We start from the raw sequence: 22,821 nt of genomic DNA on the forward strand, positions 1-22,821 counted from the left end.
TATAAATCACTTATTTGTAAATACGTGATAATACAGCTGAAATTTACTACAGATGAAATTTCAGAATGAAGCTGTTAGCATTTTGTGATTAGTCTATATGTATATATTTGTATAATGAAAAACGTTAATAATAATAATAAATCAACTGAAAAGTTAAAAGTTAAAATGAATGCCCACGGGCTTCCTTTGACATTTAATGCTGTATTTATTTACAATCATTTACAGTAGGATATAAAGTTTTTTTTTTCATTTAAAACCATTAAAACATATACAACAATCGGGTAAAATTAGCATTTTTTTCCCCCAGCAATATCCTGACAATACACAGTGTATCAAATAATTTCTCAAAACAAAGCAGTTTATGCAGTCATATTGTTCTGCACTACAAAGGCCTCACAGCTAAACTACTAACGTGATTAAATGTTTTTTTCTTTTATTCCATTCTTTGGTTTTAAGATACTCGCTCAGTGATCGGACATTCCTGGGCTTCCTCTCTTATCCTTCTGACGGATCTCTCTCGTTCCTCCTGCTCGTGGAGGGAATTCTGCACTGTCGTTTTCCCGTGTTGCTCCTTCAGGTGGCGCCGCAGAGCAGGCTTGTGCGCGAACCGAGCGTGGCAGTACGCGCAGCGGTGCGGGCGCTCGCCGCTGTGGAGGTTCATGTGGTCGATGAGCGTGGACCTCTGCGTGAAGCCCTTGGAGCAGAGTGGGCACTGGTGGGGTTTCCCGTTGCCCCGGTGCAAGGCCATGTGCCGGTTCAGGTTGTAGGAGTGCTGGAACTGCTTGTCGCAAAAGGGGCAGGCGTAAACCTGATGAGCGGAGCAGTAGTGGAGGGCCAGGGCGTGGGACGACGGGCACGTGACGCCGCAGTGCTCGCAGATGACCGGACCGGTGACGCTGGACGTGGAGCCCACCACGGCGACGGACTCGTCGCCTCCCTCGCTTGTACCGGCATTCAAGCCGGAACTCCCCTCGCCGGCGTCGCCCGACTCCTCCACGGCAAAATGAGTCAAACTATTCACGGCCGACGGCAAGGATTTGTCCACTTGGGTTTCGTCTAAGCTGAAGTCCAGTCGCGGGGCATCGACGGAGAAAAAATTCCCGGTCTTATGCACTTCGCTGAAATCCATCCCAAACCCCCCTGCTGTTGCTGCATTGGCCAGATACCACAGATCTTGAGAAGCTAATCTCTGAGATCTTTTCTCCTGAGTGGACACCCAGCGTCTCCTCTTGAAACCCCTTCCCGCTGGTCTCCCTCTGCCTCGCACAGGTTCGGATAACCTGTGTCTGAAAGCACGGAGTCCATCTCGAGAGAAGCCGTCCGTACCGAGACCTTCTCCCGCTGGGTTCAGGTCATATTCGCTGCTCTCTCCACCGACCACGACCCCCTCCGTTTCAGGGGAACATGCACCCGGAGGCGCATCGGCGGGCGCTTCGGTCTCCTCATCCCTGACACTGTTCTGCTCTTCATCAGAGATGTAAACTTGGAACACTTGTTGCTTTTCTCGGCGGGTGTCTCCTTCATCGTCTGATGCGTTATCCTACGGCAAAAATGCATAAATAACAATATTTATAATTTATATCAGTACTGTTTTTGGACAACTCTTTTGTAATATTTGATAAAAGTTAATCTTGTCTGGTCTCATGGTGATAATGGCGTTATGTGATATGGCGTTCATATTTATCTACGTATTTAGATTCCTTGACCATGAAAATATAACACGGAAGGGTTTGAATGACTTTAAGAATACCAACAAGCTAAACACTTAACATAATAGCGCTAAATGCTTAAGTTCATATTCATGAAAATAGCAAAAAAATGCTAGTGTGCTCATGTTAGCACGCTAGCATGCTAACACGTTGCATAACAGTGTCTACCTATGAAAATCACAAAAAATTATACTATGCAAAAGTTAGCATGCTAGCAATGCTAACAAGCTAATGTTAGTGTGCTAAGAACTAACAATAGTGTACCTTTGAAAATGACTAAAAAATACTATGCTAAAGTTAGCATGCTAGCAATGCTAACAAGCTAATGTTAGTAGGCTAAGAACTAACAATAGTGTATCTTTGAAAATGACTGCAAAAATACTATGCTAAAGTTAGCATGCTAGCAATGCTAACAAGCTAATGTTAGTGTGCTAAGAACTAACAATAGTGTACCTTTGAAAATGACTAAAACAACACTATGCTAAAGTTAGCATGCTAGCAATGCTAACAAGCTAATGCTAGTATGCTAAGAACCAACAATAGTGTATCTTTGAAAATGACTAAAAATTATACTATGAAAAAGTTTGCATGCTAGCAATGCTAACAAGCTAATGTTAGTGTGCTAAGAACTAACAATAGTGTACCTTTGAAAATGACTAAAAATGATACTATGCTGAAGTTAGCATGCTAGCAATGCTAGCAAGCTAATGTTCATGTGCTAAGAACCAACAATAGTGTACCTTTGAAAATGATAAAAAAAATGATACTATGCTAAAGTTAGCATGCTAGCAATGCTAACAAGCTAATGTTGGTGTGCTAAGAACCAACAATAGTGTACCTTTGAAAATGACTAAAAATTATACTATGCAAAAGTTAGCATGCTAGCAATGCTAACAAGCTAATGTTAGTGTGCTAAGAACTAACAATAGTGTACCTTTGAAAATGACTAAAAATGATACTATGCTGAAGTTAGCATGCTAGCAATGCTAGCAAGCTAATGTTCATGTGCTAAGAACCAACAATAGTGTACCTTTGAAAATGACAAAAAAATGATACTATGCTAAAGTCTGCATACTAGCAATGCTAACAAGCTAATGTTAGTGTGCTAAGAACCAACAATAGTGTACCTTTGAAAATGACTAAAAATGATATTATGCTAAAGTTAGCATGCTAGCAATGCTAACATGCTAATGTTAGTAGGCTAAGAACTAACAATAGTGTATCTTTGAAAATGACTACAAAAATACTATGCTAAAGTTAGCATGCTAGCAATGCTAACAAGCTAATGTTAGTGTGCTAAGAACTAACAAGCATTAACAGTGTAACATTAACATTAACATGCTAATGTTGGCATGTTAACATCTACCATGATAGTGTTTATATATGTGTCTACCCATGAAAATAGCAGAAAACCCGAGTATGCTAACTTTAGCAATGCTACTAGTTACACGAGCATGCATAGCACAGCTACCATGATAGCACAACTGTATTGGAAATGTATGAGCGTGCCCGTCACGCACCTTCACGCGTACTTTTTGCACCAAAGGACTGCCATCGTGTTGTTGACTGCTCTCCTGTGCGCTGCGACTGCTCTCATCCACTAAGTGCACTTCCGGGCTATGCGCAGGGGACGGGCGGCCGGCGGGGGGTGACGCGATGGAATGAATGCTGCCGCTGACAATCACAGGCTGAGGCGGATTCTCTTCGGTAGTTATCTGGAACACAGAGAATGGACAGTGTTTGGTGTGTATATCGAAAATAATAATCATTTGCATAGTCGAGCAAGTTGTTGATATCTATGGGCTGCGACCTATGACCTCACCTACGACCAGTCTTGCAGTTTGCAGAAAGGCCCCAAGGCCTTCAGAGTCAGGAGTGCTGGCCCATGTCAGACGCTATTAGCAATGGGGTGTTTCTATAGATTTCAGATTCGGCCAGCTAGCAGGCGTACAGTGATGTCAGCATTTTTCTGACTGGTTGGTGTGATGTCTCAAAGCTACCAGTGTGCTTGAACGCCTCATCACACAATAACCAGTGCAACGCCTAGTCGATGGGGGTGCTGGAGCCTATCCCAGCTGTCTTCGGGCGAGAGGCGAATTACACCCTGGACTGGTGGCCAGCCAATCACAGGGCACATATAGACAAACAACCATTCACACTCACATTCATACCTATGGACAATTTGGAGTCGCCAATTAACCTAGCATGTTTTTTGGAATGTGGGAGGAAACCCGGAGTACCCGGAGAAAACCCACGCACGCACGGGGAGAACATGCAAAGGGTGGAATTGAACCCTGGTCCTCCTAGCTGTGAGGCCTGTGCGCTAACCACTAGTCCACCGTGCCGCCAAAGAATGAATTATTGACTATAATTATAGTGCAATCTAAACCTGCACTTTGCACCCTAGGGTGAGTGACATTGCAAATTCATGCAAATTCCTCACATGGTATGGCGTCTTCAATTACACGGTGAAACTTTCTCACCCGTATAATGGAAGCGGGGGCTTTTTTTTGTGCTGGTAATCCTCCTGATCAGAGCAGCCACTTGAAAGAACAGTGCAGAAACTAGCAAGTCACGTTCCCTACTTGGACCTTTTGCCCCTGAGAAGGTCTCGGTATGAGTCCTCCATCTTGATGACTTCACATGTGGGTTTATGTTTTCGCATTAAAGCGTCACTGACCTTCAGTGGATTCGGGTTCTTCAATTGCATGTATTTCTTCAGAGCATCTCTGCAGCGTTCTACGATACACTCCATCTGTAGGTAACTTGCAGCAGTCAGGTAGTTGACGATCTCCTCCGGGTTAAATTGCAACACACCGGTGTAGCACGACTGTAGTAGATCACACATGACCGAGGAGCTGTGCAGCATTGACACCTTGAATATTCGTAAGCAGAGACACAAAAAAGGACACGTATTCATTGTGGATTAGCAAAAGAGATGTCAATGTTGAGGCATTGTGAATGGTCTCCATACCTGAAGCTTGGAGGAGGGACTGAGGAGGAACTGGTCTCTCAGGAATGGCGAACAAGCCGCCAGCACGACTTTGTGTCCCCGGAATGTCTGATTGTTGCTGGTCAAAATGGTGATGTCGCAAAAATGCTGGCGAGACCGAAGAGAATTCATGTGCTTCAGGGTCATGTCGCCGTGGCCGGGCAAGCGGAAACAGAGTGTATCCATCTTGTCTGGAGAAAAATTCAAACAAAAATAATAATAATAATTATTTATTATTATACGGGAGCCAGGCAACGACATTTTGTTGGCAATGTTATTGTGCAGTGACAATACAGAAAGTCTATCTATCTATATCTATCTATTCCACACTGTACATATTACTGTTATTGTTATTATATCTTCTCACATTCATACTAGACCATACTGTTTATAATCTGTATAATATGCAATAGCCATACTATAGTCATTTATATCCCTGTTTATAAAACCACACTGTATCATAGTCACTTCATTGCACTACTTCCTGTACATATTACTGTTATATTTTGTCACATTAATACTGTGCATACTGTTTATAATCTGCAATAGCCATATTATAGTCATTTATATCCCTGTATATATCCACACTGTATCATATTCATAGCCTGTTATAGTTTGTACATATATCTGTCCATTTACAGCTCTATTCTATTTCTACATTTACTTACTAATAAGGTATTTATAAATTTGCAATTCTGGTTGGATGGTAACTGCATTTTGTTGCATTAGCAATACAATTTTGTTGACATTAGCAATAACAATAAAGTTGAATCTAATCTAATTTGTCTGTAAAAAAAAGATTGCACAAAAATGACAGTTAAAATCGTATTATCTAATTTAAGTAACAGTTAAAACGAGGGAAAATATATGTATTATAACATAGCACCGAACGTAATACTGTACAGTTCTCCACTTTAGAATGGACTTATGCTGAAAAGTTAACTAAATGTAGTTAAAAAAACATGTTGTTTTTAGTTAAAAAACAACATGTCTCAAATGTCTCTTTAAATGACAACAATAGATGACAGCGGTTCGACAACGTTATCAATCCAGACGATCGATTTCCTGTTTTCCTTCACCGCTAATCCAATAGCACAAACATCAGCTAGCGTTAGCTAACAGGTTAGCTTGCTGACATCCGACCGGTCATACAAACAAAACCTCCTCAGCGTTTCACTTTAGGGGGGTCACTCACCTGCCACTTCCCCTCCGTCGAGTACTCCTTAAATAAGCACTAAAAAGATGGTTGTTGAAAACGACAAGTGCTAAAACGCGCGTTAGTCGTCCAGCGGCGTCGTTTCTTTCGTTTTCAGCCAGTGACTGTGTTGACTTCGCGACCTCTCTATGGACGACGGCTAACCCAGCAACCAACCTTGACCAGTTGCCAGTCCGACTGACTTTGGTTCTGTTTAAGCGGTACAGTTTCTTTACAACGTGAGCTTTGCAGACTGATTTCCGATCAGTGGGGTTTTAAATCAATAACGTCAGGTACAAGGGGCGGGGCTTGTCCTGTGACGTAAGCACGTTCACTTACGTCGGCGCTCATTGGAAACATGTCGGCATCTGAAGCAGCGACAAAGGTAGCATAAGACACCGCACAACATTGCGGGCTAGTAATACGATTTGAGTCTTTTAAAAACACACCGTCGCGAATAGTGAAACCTTAGCGTAAAGGTGTATCAGTGTCAGAATGTGTGTATTTTTTATTTGTTAATTACAGGAGAGTTTTTCTTCTAAGCTATCCTGAACTCAAGTGTTAGCATGGTCGTTAGCCTAGAACTGTTTTGTGTTCCAAAGGAGTCCTTTTAAGGTGGTCCATGTAATTTTGCAATGCATGAGCCCGCCTGTGTTTGCATGTTCAATAATGGAGCCTTAATTTATTATCGTATAAGGTTTTTTTTGTCTACTATTGCTAAAGTAGAGTCATTGTGTTTTGCACAAGTATGATGCATAGCAGTGATGGGGCGTTTAGCTGCACGTGATTGGTCAAAATGTGTGCGGAAGTGGGAGGGAAGGATTACACACACTGCACAGCCATGCTGGCCTGGTATGGTGTGTTCAAGGAAAAGGATTGTGTTGGAAAAAATATAATGAGCAAACGGGGGTTAAAAATATGACTAAAGACATAAAAATGTTACAGCTAATGATGAAATATTGATTAAAATGTAATAAAAAGTAATATAAAATTGATACATTATACATTTCTGATCGTAAATGTCTTTTGTACGTGTAGAATATTAAATCTTTTTATTTTCTAGGAGTCAACGGATGCAAATGAGTCGGAAAATGAGTCGATAGCCGGGCCCAGTCAAGTCAAGCAGGGTAAGTCTACAAATTTTTCATTAAAATAAATAGACTAGCGTGGATAATGTGTTTTTTTGCAGGTTTGTTACTCTTAAATGTCTTATTTTTATTTGTACTCCGGTTTCCTCCCACATTCCAAAAACATGCTATGTTAATTGGTAATGGTAATGGTTTTATATCATTTGAACATGCATCAGATTACAATTGAATGCATCCCATAATCAGTTCACAGTTCCACATGTCCAAAAGGAGTAGGAAGAAGCAAAGCTTATTAAATCCTACCATTACATCTGGTACTTTTACAATCAGTAACTGTTACATTTGTTCACTTCCTGCTTTCCTAATATAGTTTAAGGTTTTTTTTTTATTTTTAATTTTTTTTTTATTTTATTTTTGTCTGGTGAACAAAAAGAACATTAAGGCTTGTCTCAATTTTGCCATAAAACATCTTGATGGTCCCCAAGACTTGTGGGAAAATCCTATGTGGTCTGATGAAATAAAAGTTTAACTTTTTGGATGGTGTGACGTAAACGTAACGCCGCATTTCAGAAAAAGAACATTATAGTAAAATATGGTGGTGGTAGTGTGTTGCTGCTAAGGATTGCAACCCCCTCCCTTTTTTTTTTATAAATGTCAATAAATATCTGAAATATTTAAGTGTGACAAACAAAAAAAACGAACCAAAAAAAGCACTACTGAATGTATTTCATTGAATGATCTTTTACCCTTCAGACAATGCAGACATCACCATGACTGCACAGCCGGTGTTGAGCTCTCAACAGCCGGGAAAGGATGCGGCCAAAGATGGAGAGGATGGAGAGAAATGGCCAGCTGACTCCTCCCCACTTCACAAACCAGGTAAATTATTTTTTTCCCCCTTTTTTTTGGAGTGGAAGAACCGAGATGTAAACGGAAACTAGCCTTTGCTTGCTTTTGCGTTATTTTTCATGTTGTTGGCTCACTGCAGGGCTGCACGGCGGTTGAGTGCTTAGCACGCAGACCTCACAGCTAGGAGACCAGGGTTCAATTCCACCCTTGGCTATATCTGTGTGGAGTTTGCATGTTCTCCGGGGACTCCGGTTTCCTCCCACATTCCAAAAAAAACATGCTAGGTTAATTGGCGACTCCAAATTGTCCATAGGTATGAATGTGAGTGTGAATGGTTGTTTGTCTATATGTGTCCTGTGATTGGCTGGCGACCAGTCCGGGGTGTACCCCGCCTCTCGCCCAAAGACAACTGGGATAGGCTCCAGCACCCCCTGCGACCCTCGTGAGGAAAAGCGGTAGAAAATGAATGGATGAATGAAATTGTCCATAGGTATGAATGTGAGTGTGAATGGTTGTTTGTCTATATGTGCCCTGTGATTGGCTGGCGACCAGTCTGGGGTGTACCCCGCCTCTCGCTCAAAGACAACTGGGATAGGCTCCAGCACCCCCACTCCCCCCAGAAAATGAATGAATGGCTCACTGCAGTACTCGACTTCATATTAGTACTCGACACAAATTGACTAATTTTACATCGAAATGATGCGTTCGGGTTCCACTGTAATGGATTGAACTTTTTTTTTTTTCTTCCAGGACATGCAGCCAAATCCTTGCAAACGGCGTCGCCCTCCTTGTTGTCCTCCTCTCCTTCCACGTCGTTGACGCTGTCCCCAGGCCGAGCAAAGATGAGCGTTTCCGGTCCTGTTAGCAGTAAACCCGTCCTGCCGCCCGTTCCGCCATCTTCCTCCTCTCCTTCGCTCTTATGTGAATCCCCAAAAATCCATCGGGCGCGCAAAACAATGAACAGACCACCACCAGTGCAGGTAAGATTATGGGAAAAGATGAAATATGTTGTTATGGATATTTAATATCTTTTCATGATCACTTCACTACTGTATTATACAGAAGAGCCAAATCGATACACCCGGTGCTCCCGTGCCTCCTTCAGGGTCATCGTCAGACACAGACACCGGTGAGGGTCTTTCTGTATTGGTTCAAATTTATGTGATACAGTAGAAGCCGTTTAAGTGTAACGTAAGGCGGCAACATGATGCCACTTGATATATTTCACATATAAACACTGACAAATACTGAAAAATGCATTTGAAGTTATACAAAAAGCAGCATATTTCATAGAGAATTGTCGAAATATTTGCAGAATGACATTACAATATTCAGAAAATATTCTAGTCATAACATTTTGGGGGAAATATGTATTTTTGAAAAATAAAGTTAGAATATTAAATAATTTTTTCGTCAAGTTGTGGAAAATTTGGTTGGAAAAAGTTTCTATTACAGTATGACAATTAAAAAATATTTGAGGTAAAGTATAATTTTGAGGTAAAGTAGTATATTGTGTTTGAATTGTACTGCTGGTGATGTGTTCAGGTCAGAATGAAGTTTTTTTTTAATGCACGTCTAAAAACGTCAAGGTCGGGCTTAACAAGAAGTTAGTCACCTGTTCAGACACAGTCTCAAGTTCTTGTTTTTTAATGCACAAGATTAGACACATGCAATACAGAAAATATGTAAATGTTACACTTAGGGGGGGGGAAAGTGGGCTAATAAATTGATAATAAAAGCACAAATACTGCAGATTTCAGAAAACAGATGGAATGATACAGCACTCTACAAGAAGCAATTAAGTCTGCAAAATTAAATAATAAAAAAAAATCAAAAATTGTTACAACTATAATTATGAAAATGGTAATATTAATGATGATTATAATAATGGTGATGATAATAATAACAATAACAATGGTGATAATGATAAAGATTATAACAATAATGATGATAATGATAATAACAATAATAATATTACAATGATAATAATAACAGGGGAAAACAAAACTGTGGCATGAACATGATTATATCTTACAAAAAAGGGGTAAGAACTTATAAGCTTTTGCTTCATCCTACTCCTTTTGGGCTTGTGATCAGATAGTTGAATACAAATGTAAATAATGTAAAGTTATATTTTGATTGATGTAAGAAATGCACTGTAATGTTTCATATATTTGCCCAAAAAAAACCCAAAAAGTTAGAAAAGGGTGTCAGACTCTGTGTGACTGTGTGGGGATGCTTCACTGTGCTTCCGTCTGCCGTCATAACAGAGAGCTGTGCTTGCTCTAGTGTGCATGCATTGATTATACAAAAAAAATTTGACATGATTAATTAAATAAATTGGTTATTTTTAACAGCCCTAATATATATATATATATATATATATAGATATATATATATATATACTGTATATATATAAAAAATATGTAACATGATTCTTTGTTTTCTCCATAGTTGATACACTGCATTGTATTGCTAGATGGGAATTGCCTTCATATGATAATATGCTGCCGAGTCCTAATGAAAGTGTCACTCTCTCAACAGTTGCAAAAAAGAGAAAACTGGACCACATACCTGCCAGCACTCCTGAGAAGACCCTGTCAGAAAATACCCAAAATACGGTATGCTGATAATTAAGAGTGAAATACAACACCTGCCATTATCAATACATTTTAAACGCATTTAAATACATTTAAATTGCGCCAAAAAAATCCAAATCCAGAGTATCGTCACTGTGGTTAGCGCGCAGACCTCACAGCTACGAGACCAGGGTTCAATTCCACCCTCAGCCATGTCTGCGTGGAGTTTGCATGTTCGCCCCGTGCATGCGTGGGTTTTCTCCGGGTACTCCGGTTTCCTCCCACATTCCCACAAAAGCATGCTAGGTTAATTGGCGACTCCAAATTGTCCAAAGGTATGAATGTTAGAAAATGTCCCTGAAATGCTGTGTGATAAAATGTTAGAAAATGCTAACATGCCAATGGCTACCATGCTTGCACCTAGCATGACCTCTTCAAGTCCCAAAAGTGTTAAGGCAGTCCCATAGTGTCCTCACATAATGCCATGTGTGTATTTGCCTTTAGATATCAGTAAATTAGCTAAAATGCTAACATGTTAACCAAGGAGACCAGGGTTCAATTCCACCCTTGGCCATCTCTGTGTGGAGTTTGCATCTTCTCCCCCGTGCATGCGTGGGTTTTCTCCGGGTACTCCGGTTTCCTCCCACATTCCCACAAAAACATGCTAGGTTAATTGGCGACTCCAAATTGTCCAAAGGTATGAATGTTAGAAAATGTCCCTGAAATGCTGTGTGATAAAATGTTAGAAAATGCTAACATGCCAATGGCTACCATGCTAGCACCTAGCATGACCTCTTCAAGTCCCAAAAGTGTTAAGGCAGTCCCATAGTGTCCCCACATAATGCCATGTGTGTATTTGCCTTTAGATATCAGTAAATTAGCTAAAATGCTAACATGTTAACCAAGGAGACCAGGGTTCAATTCCACCCTTGGCCATCTCTCTGTGGAGTTTGCAAGTTCTCCCCCGTGCATGCGTGGGTTTTCTCCGGGTACTCCGGTTTCCTCCCACATTCCAAAAACATGCTAGGTTAATTGGCGACTCCAAATTGTCCATAGGTATGAATGTGAGTGTGAATGGTTGTTTGTCTATATGTGCCCTGTGATTGGCTGGCCACCAGTCCAGGGTGTACCCCGCCTCTCGCCCGAAGACAGCTGGGATAGGCTCCAGCACCCTAGAAAGATCCAAACGGCTGCTTGCAGACATGTTTTTATACCTTCCATGTGGCAATTCTGCACGTTTTTTTTACGTCAAAAATGCTGATGTGAAGAAAACATTGCATATGTTGTCTTGTCAGGTGGGATTTTTCTCTCCCTTTTGCAGGATTCAGAATCGGAATCTCAAAGAAACACACCCCTTCAAAACAAATCTCTAGACTTCCCGTGGAATCAGGCAGACGAGGGGAACGACGATAAAATCACTTCGGATGCGACGGAGGCTGTTGGAGGTCAGTGATATAGTAAACTTAATGACCCAAAACATTTGAATTATTTTAATGCATTCAATCGTAAAAAAATTGCAGAAAAATTTTAATAAAATTAATTAAATAAATAAAATTAATTATATTGAGTGCATAATTAAAAAATGTTTTTTTTTTTTTTTTTTACTGTTTCCAGATGGAACATCCGCAGAGTACACAGAGGTTCCCTTAGGTGCCCTAGACATTGCTGCTGCTGACAGTCTGACACTCTCACCCCATCATGGTAGGTTTATACAGTAGTTGTCATGTGGTGTATCATGGGTACGAAATATGCAAAATAAACAAATATACTAAATAAAGTAAACGTACAAAGGTGTTGAATGATTTTAAGTACCCCTTTAAGTATCCCTTGCCACTTTGCGCTTGATTTATTACTTTCCTGGCTGAGTGTGACTGTTAATAATAATAATATGCATATTTAAGCTGCCATTGTCTGCTGGGATAGGCTCCAGCATACCCCCATGTCCCCTAGTGGGGACAAGTGGTATAGAAAATGGATGGATGGATGCATATTTAAGTTAATTGTATTTTTTTTTTAATTAATTAAGCACTTTCAAGCAGAAAAATTGAAAAAAAGATACTGTATGTGGTATTCAGTAGACTCAGACATGCTATGATGTAATATTTTACACTGGTCACTAGGTGTCAGTAATGTTGCATTGATGGCTATACTGTACATAAACGGGACAAGTAGAAGGAACTCTTCCAATACTAATGAGTCTATATTATGTTATGTTATTTAATGCCTGAGTGTAAAGGCGGGCTGCACGGTAGTCAAGTTATCGCGCAGACCTCACAGCTAGGAGACCAGGGTTAAATTCCACTGTCGGCCATCTCTGTGTGGAGTTTGCATGTTTCCTCCCACATTCCAAAAACATGCTAGGTTAATTAGCGACTCCAAATTGTCCATAGGTATGAATGTGAGTGTGAATGGTTGTTTGTCTATATGTGCCCTGTGATTGGCTGGCGACCAGTCCAGGGTGTACCCCGCTTCTCGCCCGAAGACAGCTGGGATAGGCTCCAGCACCCCCGCAACCCTCGTGAGGATAAGCGGTAGAAAATGAATGAATGATTAAAACATATTTTTTTTGTGGAAAAACAAGCCACTGTATACATCTTTGTTTACTATTTGGGCTACACAGTGATAGAGTGGTTCTCGCACATGCCTCACAGCTAGGAGACCCGAGTTCAATTCCACCGTCGGCCATCTCTGTGTAGAGTTTGCATGTTCTCCTCGTGCATGCGTGGGTTTTTTCCGGGACTCCAAATTGTCCATAGGTATGAATGTGAGTGTGAATGGTTGTTTGTCTATATGTGCCTTGTGATTGGCTGGCGACCGGTCCAGGGTGTACCCCGCCTCTCGCCTGAAGACAGCTGGGATAGGCTCCAGCAACCCTCGCGACCCTCGTGAGGAAAAGCGGTAGAAAATGAATGAATGAATGAGTGTAAAGGCGACTATAGGGGTGTTATTTCATGTCTAGAAGTCTCTAAAAGGCTCTAAAAAAAAACATATTCACACGTTCTATGAAAATATTTGACTTATAAATATGGTTATGACTAATGAAAAAGTGATAAAGAATGTTGTCGGTTTCAGATGGCAGTGACGGCGGCGACACGGAGCGGCTGGAGGAGCTTCCTCTGTGCAGCTGCAGAATGGAGGCCCCTCGTGTCGACAGCGCCAGCCACTACGTGAGCCGACAGTGCATGGCCACCGAGAGCAGCAACGGAGAGGTTTGTGTCAATGTTGACCTTTTTTTTTTTTTTTGCAGTTCTGCCTGTTGTCGTCGTAAAAAAACAACTAGAAGCTAACGATCCAAACTGCAGACAGGAAGCTACATGCTAATCGTCAACTGTAACCTCTTTGCTGTCTGTTTTGGTTAAAACCTGCCAGCTGAGGGCATGTACTAATGTGACCAGCAAAGGAGAGACCATGCGGCCATCTAGCAGGGTGCCCCTCATGGTGCTTTGCGACACCCATCGCTCACATATGGTCAAGCACCACTGCTGCCCCGGCTGTGGCTACTTCTGCATAACTGTAAGCCTTACAAGTTCTTCTCACTCCTTTTTTAGGTCTCTTTTTTTTTTCTCACGTCTATTATCTTCTTCAAGGGAACATTCCTCGAATGCTGCCCGGACCAGCGCATCGCCCACCGTTTCCACCGGGGCTGCGTGACAGTGCTCGGGGGCGGACGCAGCAGGGCAAACGGCGGAATGCTCTTCTGCCCCCACTGCGGCGAAGATGCTACCGAGGCCCAGGAGGTCACCGTGCCATCTTCTAGTTTGACGGCAGCCACGGCGACGAAGGTCGTCACCATGTCGGCGTCCTCCACCACGACACCGTCTCTACCGCCGTCTGCCCCCACGGCACCCTCGCTCACGGCCTCTACGGGTGGGATGAAGGATGGGAAAATGCCCGAAAGGCCTGTCAGGTAAAAATCTGTTTCCGCAACTTAGTAATCATAAACAGATGTCACGGAGGTTACATTGTAGTTGTCATATATGATTTTGTATGGCCTCTTCCAGTGCACGTATGTAAAGTAAATTGTATTTTTTTTTTTATTAATTAAGCATTTTCAAGCAGAAAAATGATTTATACTATACTTGGTGTTCAGTAGACTCAGACATGCTATGATGTAATATTTTACACTGGTCACTAGGTGTCAGTGATGTTGCATTGATGACTATACTGTACATAAACAGGAAGTAAAAAGGAAACCAGTAGAAGGAACTCTTCCAATGCTATTCATTCACTCATTTTCTACCGCTTATCCTCATGAGGGTCGCAGGGGGGTTGTGCTGGAGCCTATCCCAGCTGTCTTTGAGCGAGAGGCGGGGTACACCCTGGACTGGTGGCAGACATGCATAGTAACATTATTAACAAATTTGCAAAAGGAGTAGGAAGAAGCAAACAGTCTTATTTATATATACAGTTTTTAACAATATTAGAGCCCTCTAGACATTAAATAACACCCCTATGGTCACCTTTCACACCCCTATTACACCAAAAAAAGTAAGTTTGTGTTGCTGTAAATGTGTGCTGATGCACCGAGAGCTGAGTGCTCTCAATATCCTAAGGGGGATATTTTAATTAGTAGAGTCACTTTTAATTAATTTGATTAATTCACAGAAAAAATGTTTGTTTCAGACATGCATAGCAACATTATTAATAAATTTGCAAAAGGAGTAGGAAGAAGCAAACAGCCTTATTTATATATACAGTTTTTAACAATATTAGAGCCCTCTAGACATGAAATAACACCCCTATAGTCACCTTTACACTCCTTTCATTCATTCATTCATTTTCTACCGCTTATCCTCACGAGGATCGCAGGGGGTGCTGGAGCCTATCCCAGCTGTCTTCAGGCGAGAGGCAGCCAATCACTTGGGCACATTTAGACAAACAACCATTCACACTCACATTCATACCTATGGACAATTTGGAGTCGCTAATTAACCTAGCATGTTTTTTTTTGGAATGTGGGAGGAAACCCACGCATGCACAACATGCAAACTCCACACAGAGACGGCCGAGGGTGGAATTGAACCCTGGTCTCCTAGCTGTGAGGTCTGCGTGCTAACCACTCGTCCACCGTGGAGCTCTCTTCTAATACTAATGAGTCTATATGATGTCTTATTTAATCCCTTACTTTCTCTGATGTCTACTATACTATACATAATACAAGTGTAAAGGCGACTATAGGGGTGTTATTTCATGTCTAGAAGGCTCTAAAAGGCTCTAAAAATGTATTCAAACGTTCTTCAACAGGTGTTCTATGCTGTATGAAAATATTTGACTTATAATGTTAGACCTTCTGGTTTGTCTGTGTGAAAACCTTTATGACTTATAAATCATAAACAAATGTCACGTAGGTTACATTATAGTTGTCATACTATATGATTTTCTATGTCCTCTACCAGTGCACGTATGCGCAGCCATGGACTGGAAATGTTGACCGTGGATCAACAACAACAACAACAACAGCAGCAACCAACCCAACCCGTACCCTCCACTGCATCCGTCACCACCATCCCCCCCCCTGAGGAAGGAGTGGACAGCGTGGGTCCTTCTGTCTGTATGCCGAACGGGAAACCTGTTAGCCCTAGCGCTCTTCCGCCAGGACCAAGCAGGGCGGCGCTACAAAAGGCTATTCTCACACAGGACACCGAAAGGTTTGAGTCCGAATGAGTATGAGATTGATGTTTTGTATTTGCAAACCAATGTTTGTTTGTGAATTGTTGGGTGCGAAATCCACAGTAAATCCCCACAAAGTGGGTTGGATTAGAAACCTTTATGTTATACCACGATTATTACATGAGAAATCACTGTTATTTTTTTTTCAGGAGAAAGAAACTGAGGTTCCATCCCCGCCAGCTGTACCCTGCCGCCAAGCAAGGCGAGGTGCAGAGAGTTCTACTTATGCTAAGTGAGTGTACATTCATTAATTCATTCATTTTCTACCGCTTTTCCTCACGAGGGTCGCGGGGGATGCTGGAGCCAGCCAATCACAGGGCACATATAGACAAACAACCATTCACACTCACATTCATACCTATGGACAATTTGGGAGTCGCTAATTAACCTAGCATGTTTTTGGAATGTGGGAGGAAACCGGAGTACCCGGAGAAAACCCACGCATGCGCAAGGAGATCATGCAAACTCCACACAGAGATGGCCGAGGGTGGAATTGAACCCTGGTCTCCTGCGCGCTAACCACTTGACCACCATGCCGCCAGTGTACATACATTCATTCATTAATTTTCTACCGCGGGGGAGTGCTGGAGCCTATTCCAGCTGTCTTCAGGCGAGAGGCGACGTACACCCTGGACTGGTGGCCAGCCAATCACAGGGCACATATAGACAAACAACCATTCACACTCACATTCATACCTATGGACAATTTGGAGTCGCCAATTAACCTAGCATGTTTTTGGAATGTGGGAGGAAACCGGAATACCCGGAGAGATGAGAGATGGCCGAGGGTGGAATTGAACCCTGGTCTCCTAGCTGTGAGGTCTGCGCGCTAACCACTTGACCACCGTGCCGGCAGTGTACATACGTACATTCATTCACTCATTCATTTTCTACTGATTTTCCTCATGAGGGTCGTGGCGGGTGCTGGAGCCTATCCCAGCTGTCTTCGGGCAAGAGGCGGATTACACCCTGGACTGTTGGCCAGCCAATCACAGGGCACATATAGACAAACAACCATTCACACTCACATTCATACCTATGGACAATTTGGAGTCGCTAATTAACCTAGCATGTTTTTGGAATGTGGGAGGAAACCGGAGTACCCGGAGAAAACCCACGCATGCACTGGGAGAACGTGCAAACTCCACACAGAGATGGCTAAGGTTGGAATTGAACCCTGGTCTCCTAGCTGTGAGGTCTGCGCGCTAACCACTCGACCACCGTGCCGCCAGTGTACATACATGTTAATCATTTTTGGACGGGGTGAATATTTTTCCCCATGTTGACCATTTGCCTTCTTTTTTTGAAGTGGAGGGAATCGATCCCACATACCAGCCTGATTCCCAGAACAGGCGCTCTGCTCTACACGCTGCCGCTCAAAGAGGTCTCCTGGAAGTCTGCTACATACTTCTACAGGTGAGTGAGTACATTCTTGCAGCCTCAAAGGTATCAGATTAATTTGTTAGATTAGTTTGCACTTTGCCCGCCTCACTCATTAATAATAATAATAATAATAATAATAATACATTTTATTTGTATAGCGCTTTTCAAAATACTCTAAGACACTTTACAGAAAAATGGAGTTGAATAAAAGCAAGTAAAAGATACGTTAAAATACAACATTCATTTGTTTATACACAGTTAAAACATGAGTAAAAGCGGGGCGGGGACACAGCAGAGGGTTTTTAGTTGTTTTTTTGAAACTGGGAAGGTCAAAGGGCAAGCATGGAGTTCCAGAGGGTGGGGGGCAGCGATGGAGAAAGGGCTCCGTCTCCCCAGGTTTCGGAGTCTTGGTCTTACAGGGGAGTGCCAGGAGGTTGGAGTAGCGAAGGGGACGCGGGGGATTGTGTGGATGGAGGAGGTCTGTCAGATATAGGGGGATGGGGGAGGGGGGGGTCAGATCGTGGAGGGCTTTGTAGGGTTATGAGAAGAATAAGCACTGTTAGCTAAGATTAAGATATGCCTTTATTTGAAGAGCTTGCAACCAAAAGGCGCTAAATCCAATTTTCACTAAGTTGCATGTTTTTCATGAGTTTAATAGACCTCTGTCATGTGTATCCAAATCACATATTTTGGTCTTGAAATCATTTTTAAAAATATGAAAAAAAGTGATATGAAATTTATGCTTATTTCCATTTCAGATTTCAACCAAAAGGCGCTAAATCCCTTTCTTTATTCTTTATTCTGATTGGCCCAAGTTTCCCATCTCTGACCAATCAGAGAGAAGAATACAATTGGCACTGCACATACAGAAAGCCAGTATCAGTGCGCATCCTGTTTTGTTTGTGTACATTAAGTACACGTATGATAGTTACAGTATGTTATGCAATTCAGGAGAACACAAATTGTGTTTTTACAGTAATTCTGTAACATGGAAGTTTTTTTTTTTTACTCTCTACCTTGACACCTCCAACTTTCATGAGAAACATTATTTTACTTGTACTAAAAAACATACAATGTAAAGAGTTTGTAATGAGATGACTTTTGTCACTGTCACCTTCATGGTGCAGTCAAATATGAGCACTGCTTTTAATAAAATTTTTATTAATTTAATTAATAATAATTATTTTGTATTGTATGTTGAGAATGGCTTCTGTGTTGTAATTATTTTATTAGCATAGCACATTAAAGCACCTTACATTCTTTTACAACAATGCCATTGAAGAAGTTAAAGGTGACTCCAAATTTATTTCAGCCAAAAGGCGCTAAATCCGAAAAAAAATTAATAAAAAAAAATATATATAAAATACATGGTGTGTGCAGGATTTTTATAGCATGCATTTTTATGACCTATATTGATAGCTCTTTCATTTGCAATATAGACTTGATGACCAAATAGATTGATATGTGCGTAGTCAAAATGGATTTAGCGCCTTTTGGTTGCAAGCTCTTCATTTGTATTGAAATAAAGGCATATACAATACAAATTGAAATTTGTATTGCACAGCAGCAAGAGTACAGAGTCAGATAAGCAGTACAAAATACACAATATAGAAAAATAAACAATATAAACAACCCAAGTATTAACAAAAATCAACAGTTTTTCCCCAGAGTTATATACAATACAGTATGTAGACAATATGAAACGATATGAGATAAATAACCAGTCTATACACTGAGATCCTGTTAGAGAGTTAATATGAGGAATTATGGAAATACTTCACATAGAACTTAGTATATTGCATTTAGAGCCCTTAATATTGCACATGGAGGTTGATCAGATCATATTGCGCAGTGAATATCTGATTCACTGATTCGCTAAATGACCATCTTCTGCTGACAACAGGCGGGTGCTCACATTGACGCTCAGGACAAGGACTTCAGAACGCCTCTACTGGAAGCCATCGTTAACAACCACATAGAGGTGGCTCGATACCTTGTTCAAAATGGCGCCTGCGTTTACCACGTTGTGAGTCCCGATTAACAAACTTAATGGTAAGATTTTGCAGATGAATGTTCCAGATTACGTTTTTTTTTTTTTTTTTTTTCTAATATAGGAGGAGGATGGCTATACTGGACTCCATCATGCAGCCAAACTGGGCAACTTGGAAATTGTCAGCATGCTACTGGAGACGGGACAGGTTGATGTAAATGCACAGGTAAAAAAAAAAAAAAAAAAATGCTATTTTTTTTTATATTTTATTTTTATTTTTAAATTTTTTTTAAACAAAACGTCAACAGCAATACAAACACACTCAGGGGCACAGCACACAATTTGGCTATCCCACATTCCCTGAGTCATTTCCTTGTGTAATGAAAAATCAAATTATTATTCTTCCAGCAATGCTCCCCTCTAGACCCGAGATGATGTTGTGGTGTTTTTTTTTTTTTTTTTTTTTACCTTTTTTTTGAATGAGCCTGAGTGTGGTCGTTATTTTTCAACTTTTGAAATTTCAAGCTCTCACCCCACTAATATGTTAGAATATATTTAGGTAAAATGTTAATCAATATTGATTAATATTTAGAGGTTGCTCAACAACCCTTATAATGATCTTGAATTTCTGCAAAGTCTGAAAAAAATTATTTTTAAAATTTATCTTGCAATTTCCAAAAATACCTGTGGTATTTGAGTGACATGCCTCTCTCGGTTGTTTTTTTTTTTTTTTTTTGCTTTGGACTGCAAGCTAAAAATTTGGGTTACAAACTCCAGGTTATGTAGGGGCTTTAAATAATATTAGCAGTGATAGCAAATAAAAAAAACCATCTTTTTATCTGTGATTAATTACTATTAACTGTGCACAAAAATGCGATGAATTGCAAATATATAATTAAATGGCGTGACAGCCCTAGTTAAAAAAAAAAAATAAAATCTTAACACAATACATCGTTAAAGCACATCGTTTTCAGATTCTTCTCCGTTGTTTTTTTAATCTCAGGACAACGGTGGATGGACGCCAATTATCTGGGCTGCAGAACATAAACACGTGGAGGTGATCAAAGTGCTGCTGAACCGAGGAGCCGACGTGGCCATCAATGACAAGGTGATCTCATGTCATCTGATTTCAAACTTATTTTCTAGCGTCCTAATTTTTTTGAAAAAGTAGGTCCTCTTATGTTCAAGCAACACTAGACTGTTAAAAAAAAAGTACACTTTACATATTTTTTTGCCTAAATTAAGCATTTTAAGCATAGAACTGACTAAATGAACTAAACTGTAACTACAGTATAAGGCAGGGGTCTCAAACATGTGGGTGTTGGTAAAACACGGACTGCGTAATTCCGGTGGTAATTTGCAAAACAATCCTTGCAAATCTTGAAATGGACCAATCAGAATAGTTTATTTCAGGGGTCTCAAACATGCGGCCCGCGGGCCAAATGTGGCCCGCAGGACACTAGTTTGAGGCACCAGACTTGACATGAAAGTTTAATGTTTAGTGCGGCCCGCGCAAGTTTGATATGGATGCTGTATGGTATCATGTACCCAGGAAAAAATTATTACGTTTGATTAATGTTCATGTTAAAGGTTAAATAACTGTTAATAGTTATTCTCCCTATCCGTGTGGAAGTGGTAAGTTTTTGGCTATTAAGTTTAAAAGAAATAACTTGGAGGATACCGTTTAGGTCGCTATAGCTCTCTAGTTTGCGAGTTAGCATGTGTCTCAAGACCCTGCAGTTGCGCAATATGTTGTAAATAAAAAAGGTATAAATGTGACTATAGTCTATAGTGAATTAATCACAATTAAAGGTGAACCTACTAATTAAAATATCCCCCTTAGGAGCTGAACGTGTGTCTTCACTGGGCAGCGTATGCCGGAAACGTCGATATAGCCGAGATGGTGTTGAACGCCGGATGTTCCCTGGCAGCAGTAAACCTGCACGGGGACACGCCGCTCCACATCGCCGCCAGAGAAGGTTACTTGGAATGCGTTACGTGAGTGAAATTCAGTCAAGTTTTAGCTTTACCATTTTTTTTAACCATATGTACAATTCCCTGGCTATACTACACTGATACTGTAATCCTCTTAATTACCTGACGACGTGATTACATTCCAGACAGGATGATCTGAAACAATAAGATCACCTACTGGAGCTGGAAACCTCATATTACAAATATACAACACAAGGTGGCCAGAAATATTTCAGTATTTAACAAAGCAAAACTTAATTTTGAATTAAAATTAAAATTAAAATTAAAATTAAAATTAAAATTAAAATTAAAATTAAAATTAAAATTAAAATTAAAATTAAAATTAAAATTAAAATTAAAATTAAAATTAAAATTAAAATTAAAATTAAAATTAAAATTAAATTTGGAAATTAAAATTATATTTGGAAATTAAAATTAGCCCACTGTGCAGCCTTTTACCATAAATATATATAATATAATATATATATTAAAATTATCAAAATCAAAATTATCAAAATCAAAATTATCAAAATCAAAATTATCAAAATCAAAATTATCAAAATCAAAATTATCAAAATTAAAATGATCAAAATCAAAATTAAGAAAGTTAAAATAAAAAAAAATAAAATTAAATTATATTAGGATGAAATTAAAATTAAAAAATTCAAAAAAACTAAAATTATATTAGGAAAGCAGGAAGTGAACAAATGTAACAGTTACTGATTGTAAAAGTACCAGATGGAGGGGTAGGATTTAATAAGCTTTGCTTCTTCCTACTCCTTTTGGACATGTGGAACTGTGAACTGATTATGGGATGCATTCAATTGTAATCTGATGCATGTTCAAATGAAATAAAACCATTAACGTTACATATTAACATAGCATGTTTTTAGAATGTGGAAGGAAACCGGAGTGCAAATAAAAATTAAAAAAAAACAAAAAAAACCCAACTTCAACTATATTAGGAAAGCAGGAAGTGAACAAATGTAACAGTTACTGATTGTAAAAGTACCACATGGAGGGGTAGGATTTAATAAGCTTTGCTTCTTCCTACTCCTTTTGGACATGTGGAACTGTGAACTGATTATGGGATGCATTCAATTGTAATCTGATGCATGTTCAAATGAAATAAAACCATTACCATGACCTACTGTAACTTGTGTTGCAGGTTGTTTCTCTCCAGAGGTGCGGATATTGACACCATGAACAGGGAAGGAGACACGCCCCTCACCCTTGCACGTCCCGACACGCCAGTATGGGTTGCACTCCAAATTAACAGAAAGATACGAAGGGGAATAACCAATCGCATGCTTCGGACAGAAAGAATCATATGCAGGTAAGTGCGGTTGATATTTTGGGGGCTTGGCAAGAGTAGCATTGAGTGTTTTCTCT

At 40.3% G+C, this 22,821-nt stretch overlaps 2 protein-coding genes across 2 annotated transcripts in view; one reads left to right on the forward strand and one right to left on the reverse strand.

Annotated features, from left to right (window-relative positions):
* Window positions 1-73: 73 nt before the first annotated feature.
* LOC131102054 (uncharacterized) lies at window positions 74-6,215 on the reverse strand. Its single transcript, XM_058047533.2, has 5 exons — window positions 5,897-6,215; window positions 4,684-4,892; window positions 4,390-4,584; window positions 3,230-3,424; window positions 74-1,540 (listed from the first exon to the last, which is right to left on the reverse strand). Exons 2-5 carry the CDS (start codon window positions 4,885-4,887, stop codon window positions 452-454), a joined length of 1,683 nt encoding a protein of 560 aa, XP_057903516.2. The 5' UTR covers window positions 4,888-4,892; window positions 5,897-6,215; the 3' UTR covers window positions 74-451.
* The window catches only part of ehmt2 (euchromatic histone-lysine N-methyltransferase 2), a 23,692-nt gene continuing 7,025 nt past the window's right edge, over window positions 6,155-22,821 (forward strand). Inside the window, exons 1-19 of the mRNA XM_058047531.2 lie at window positions 6,155-6,281; window positions 6,960-7,023; window positions 7,738-7,863; window positions 8,584-8,813; window positions 8,896-8,962; window positions 10,378-10,454; window positions 11,734-11,857; window positions 12,027-12,113; window positions 13,485-13,621; window positions 13,782-13,925; window positions 14,000-14,319; window positions 15,809-16,060; window positions 16,232-16,314; window positions 17,392-17,498; window positions 19,369-19,491; window positions 19,580-19,681; window positions 20,459-20,563; window positions 21,299-21,453; window positions 22,598-22,765. Of these exons, the coding sequence (XP_057903514.2) occupies window positions 6,255-6,281; window positions 6,960-7,023; window positions 7,738-7,863; window positions 8,584-8,813; window positions 8,896-8,962; window positions 10,378-10,454; window positions 11,734-11,857; window positions 12,027-12,113; window positions 13,485-13,621; window positions 13,782-13,925; window positions 14,000-14,319; window positions 15,809-16,060; window positions 16,232-16,314; window positions 17,392-17,498; window positions 19,369-19,491; window positions 19,580-19,681; window positions 20,459-20,563; window positions 21,299-21,453; window positions 22,598-22,765 (2,498 nt within the window). The 5' untranslated portion in view covers window positions 6,155-6,254. The remainder of the gene's footprint in view (window positions 6,282-6,959; window positions 7,024-7,737; window positions 7,864-8,583; window positions 8,814-8,895; window positions 8,963-10,377; window positions 10,455-11,733; window positions 11,858-12,026; window positions 12,114-13,484; window positions 13,622-13,781; window positions 13,926-13,999; window positions 14,320-15,808; window positions 16,061-16,231; window positions 16,315-17,391; window positions 17,499-19,368; window positions 19,492-19,579; window positions 19,682-20,458; window positions 20,564-21,298; window positions 21,454-22,597; window positions 22,766-22,821) is intronic.

The sequence above is a fragment of the Doryrhamphus excisus genome, linkage group LG7 (assembly GCF_037039965.1).
Source record: "Doryrhamphus excisus strain RoL-2023G ecotype Guam linkage group LG7, RoL_Dexc_Guam_v1.1, whole genome shotgun sequence".
NCBI classification, from domain to species: domain Eukaryota; kingdom Metazoa; phylum Chordata; class Actinopteri; order Syngnathiformes; family Syngnathidae; genus Doryrhamphus; species Doryrhamphus excisus.

Bases quoted from the DNA above. Each gene is read 5' to 3' on its own strand.
- LOC131102054 (XM_058047533.2), bottom strand. From the start codon at position 4,887: ATGGATACACTCTGTTTCCGCTTGCCCGGCCACGGCGACATGACCCTG. The intron at 4,585-4,683 runs GTATGGAGACCA...CGAATATTCAAG, and splicing joins GTCCCTCCTCCAAGCTTCAG to GTGTCAATGCTGCACAGCTC. The intron at 1,541-3,229 runs GTGCGTGACGGG...TTTTTGCCGTAG, and splicing joins TGCAAAAAGTACGCGTGAAG to GATAACGCATCAGACGATGA.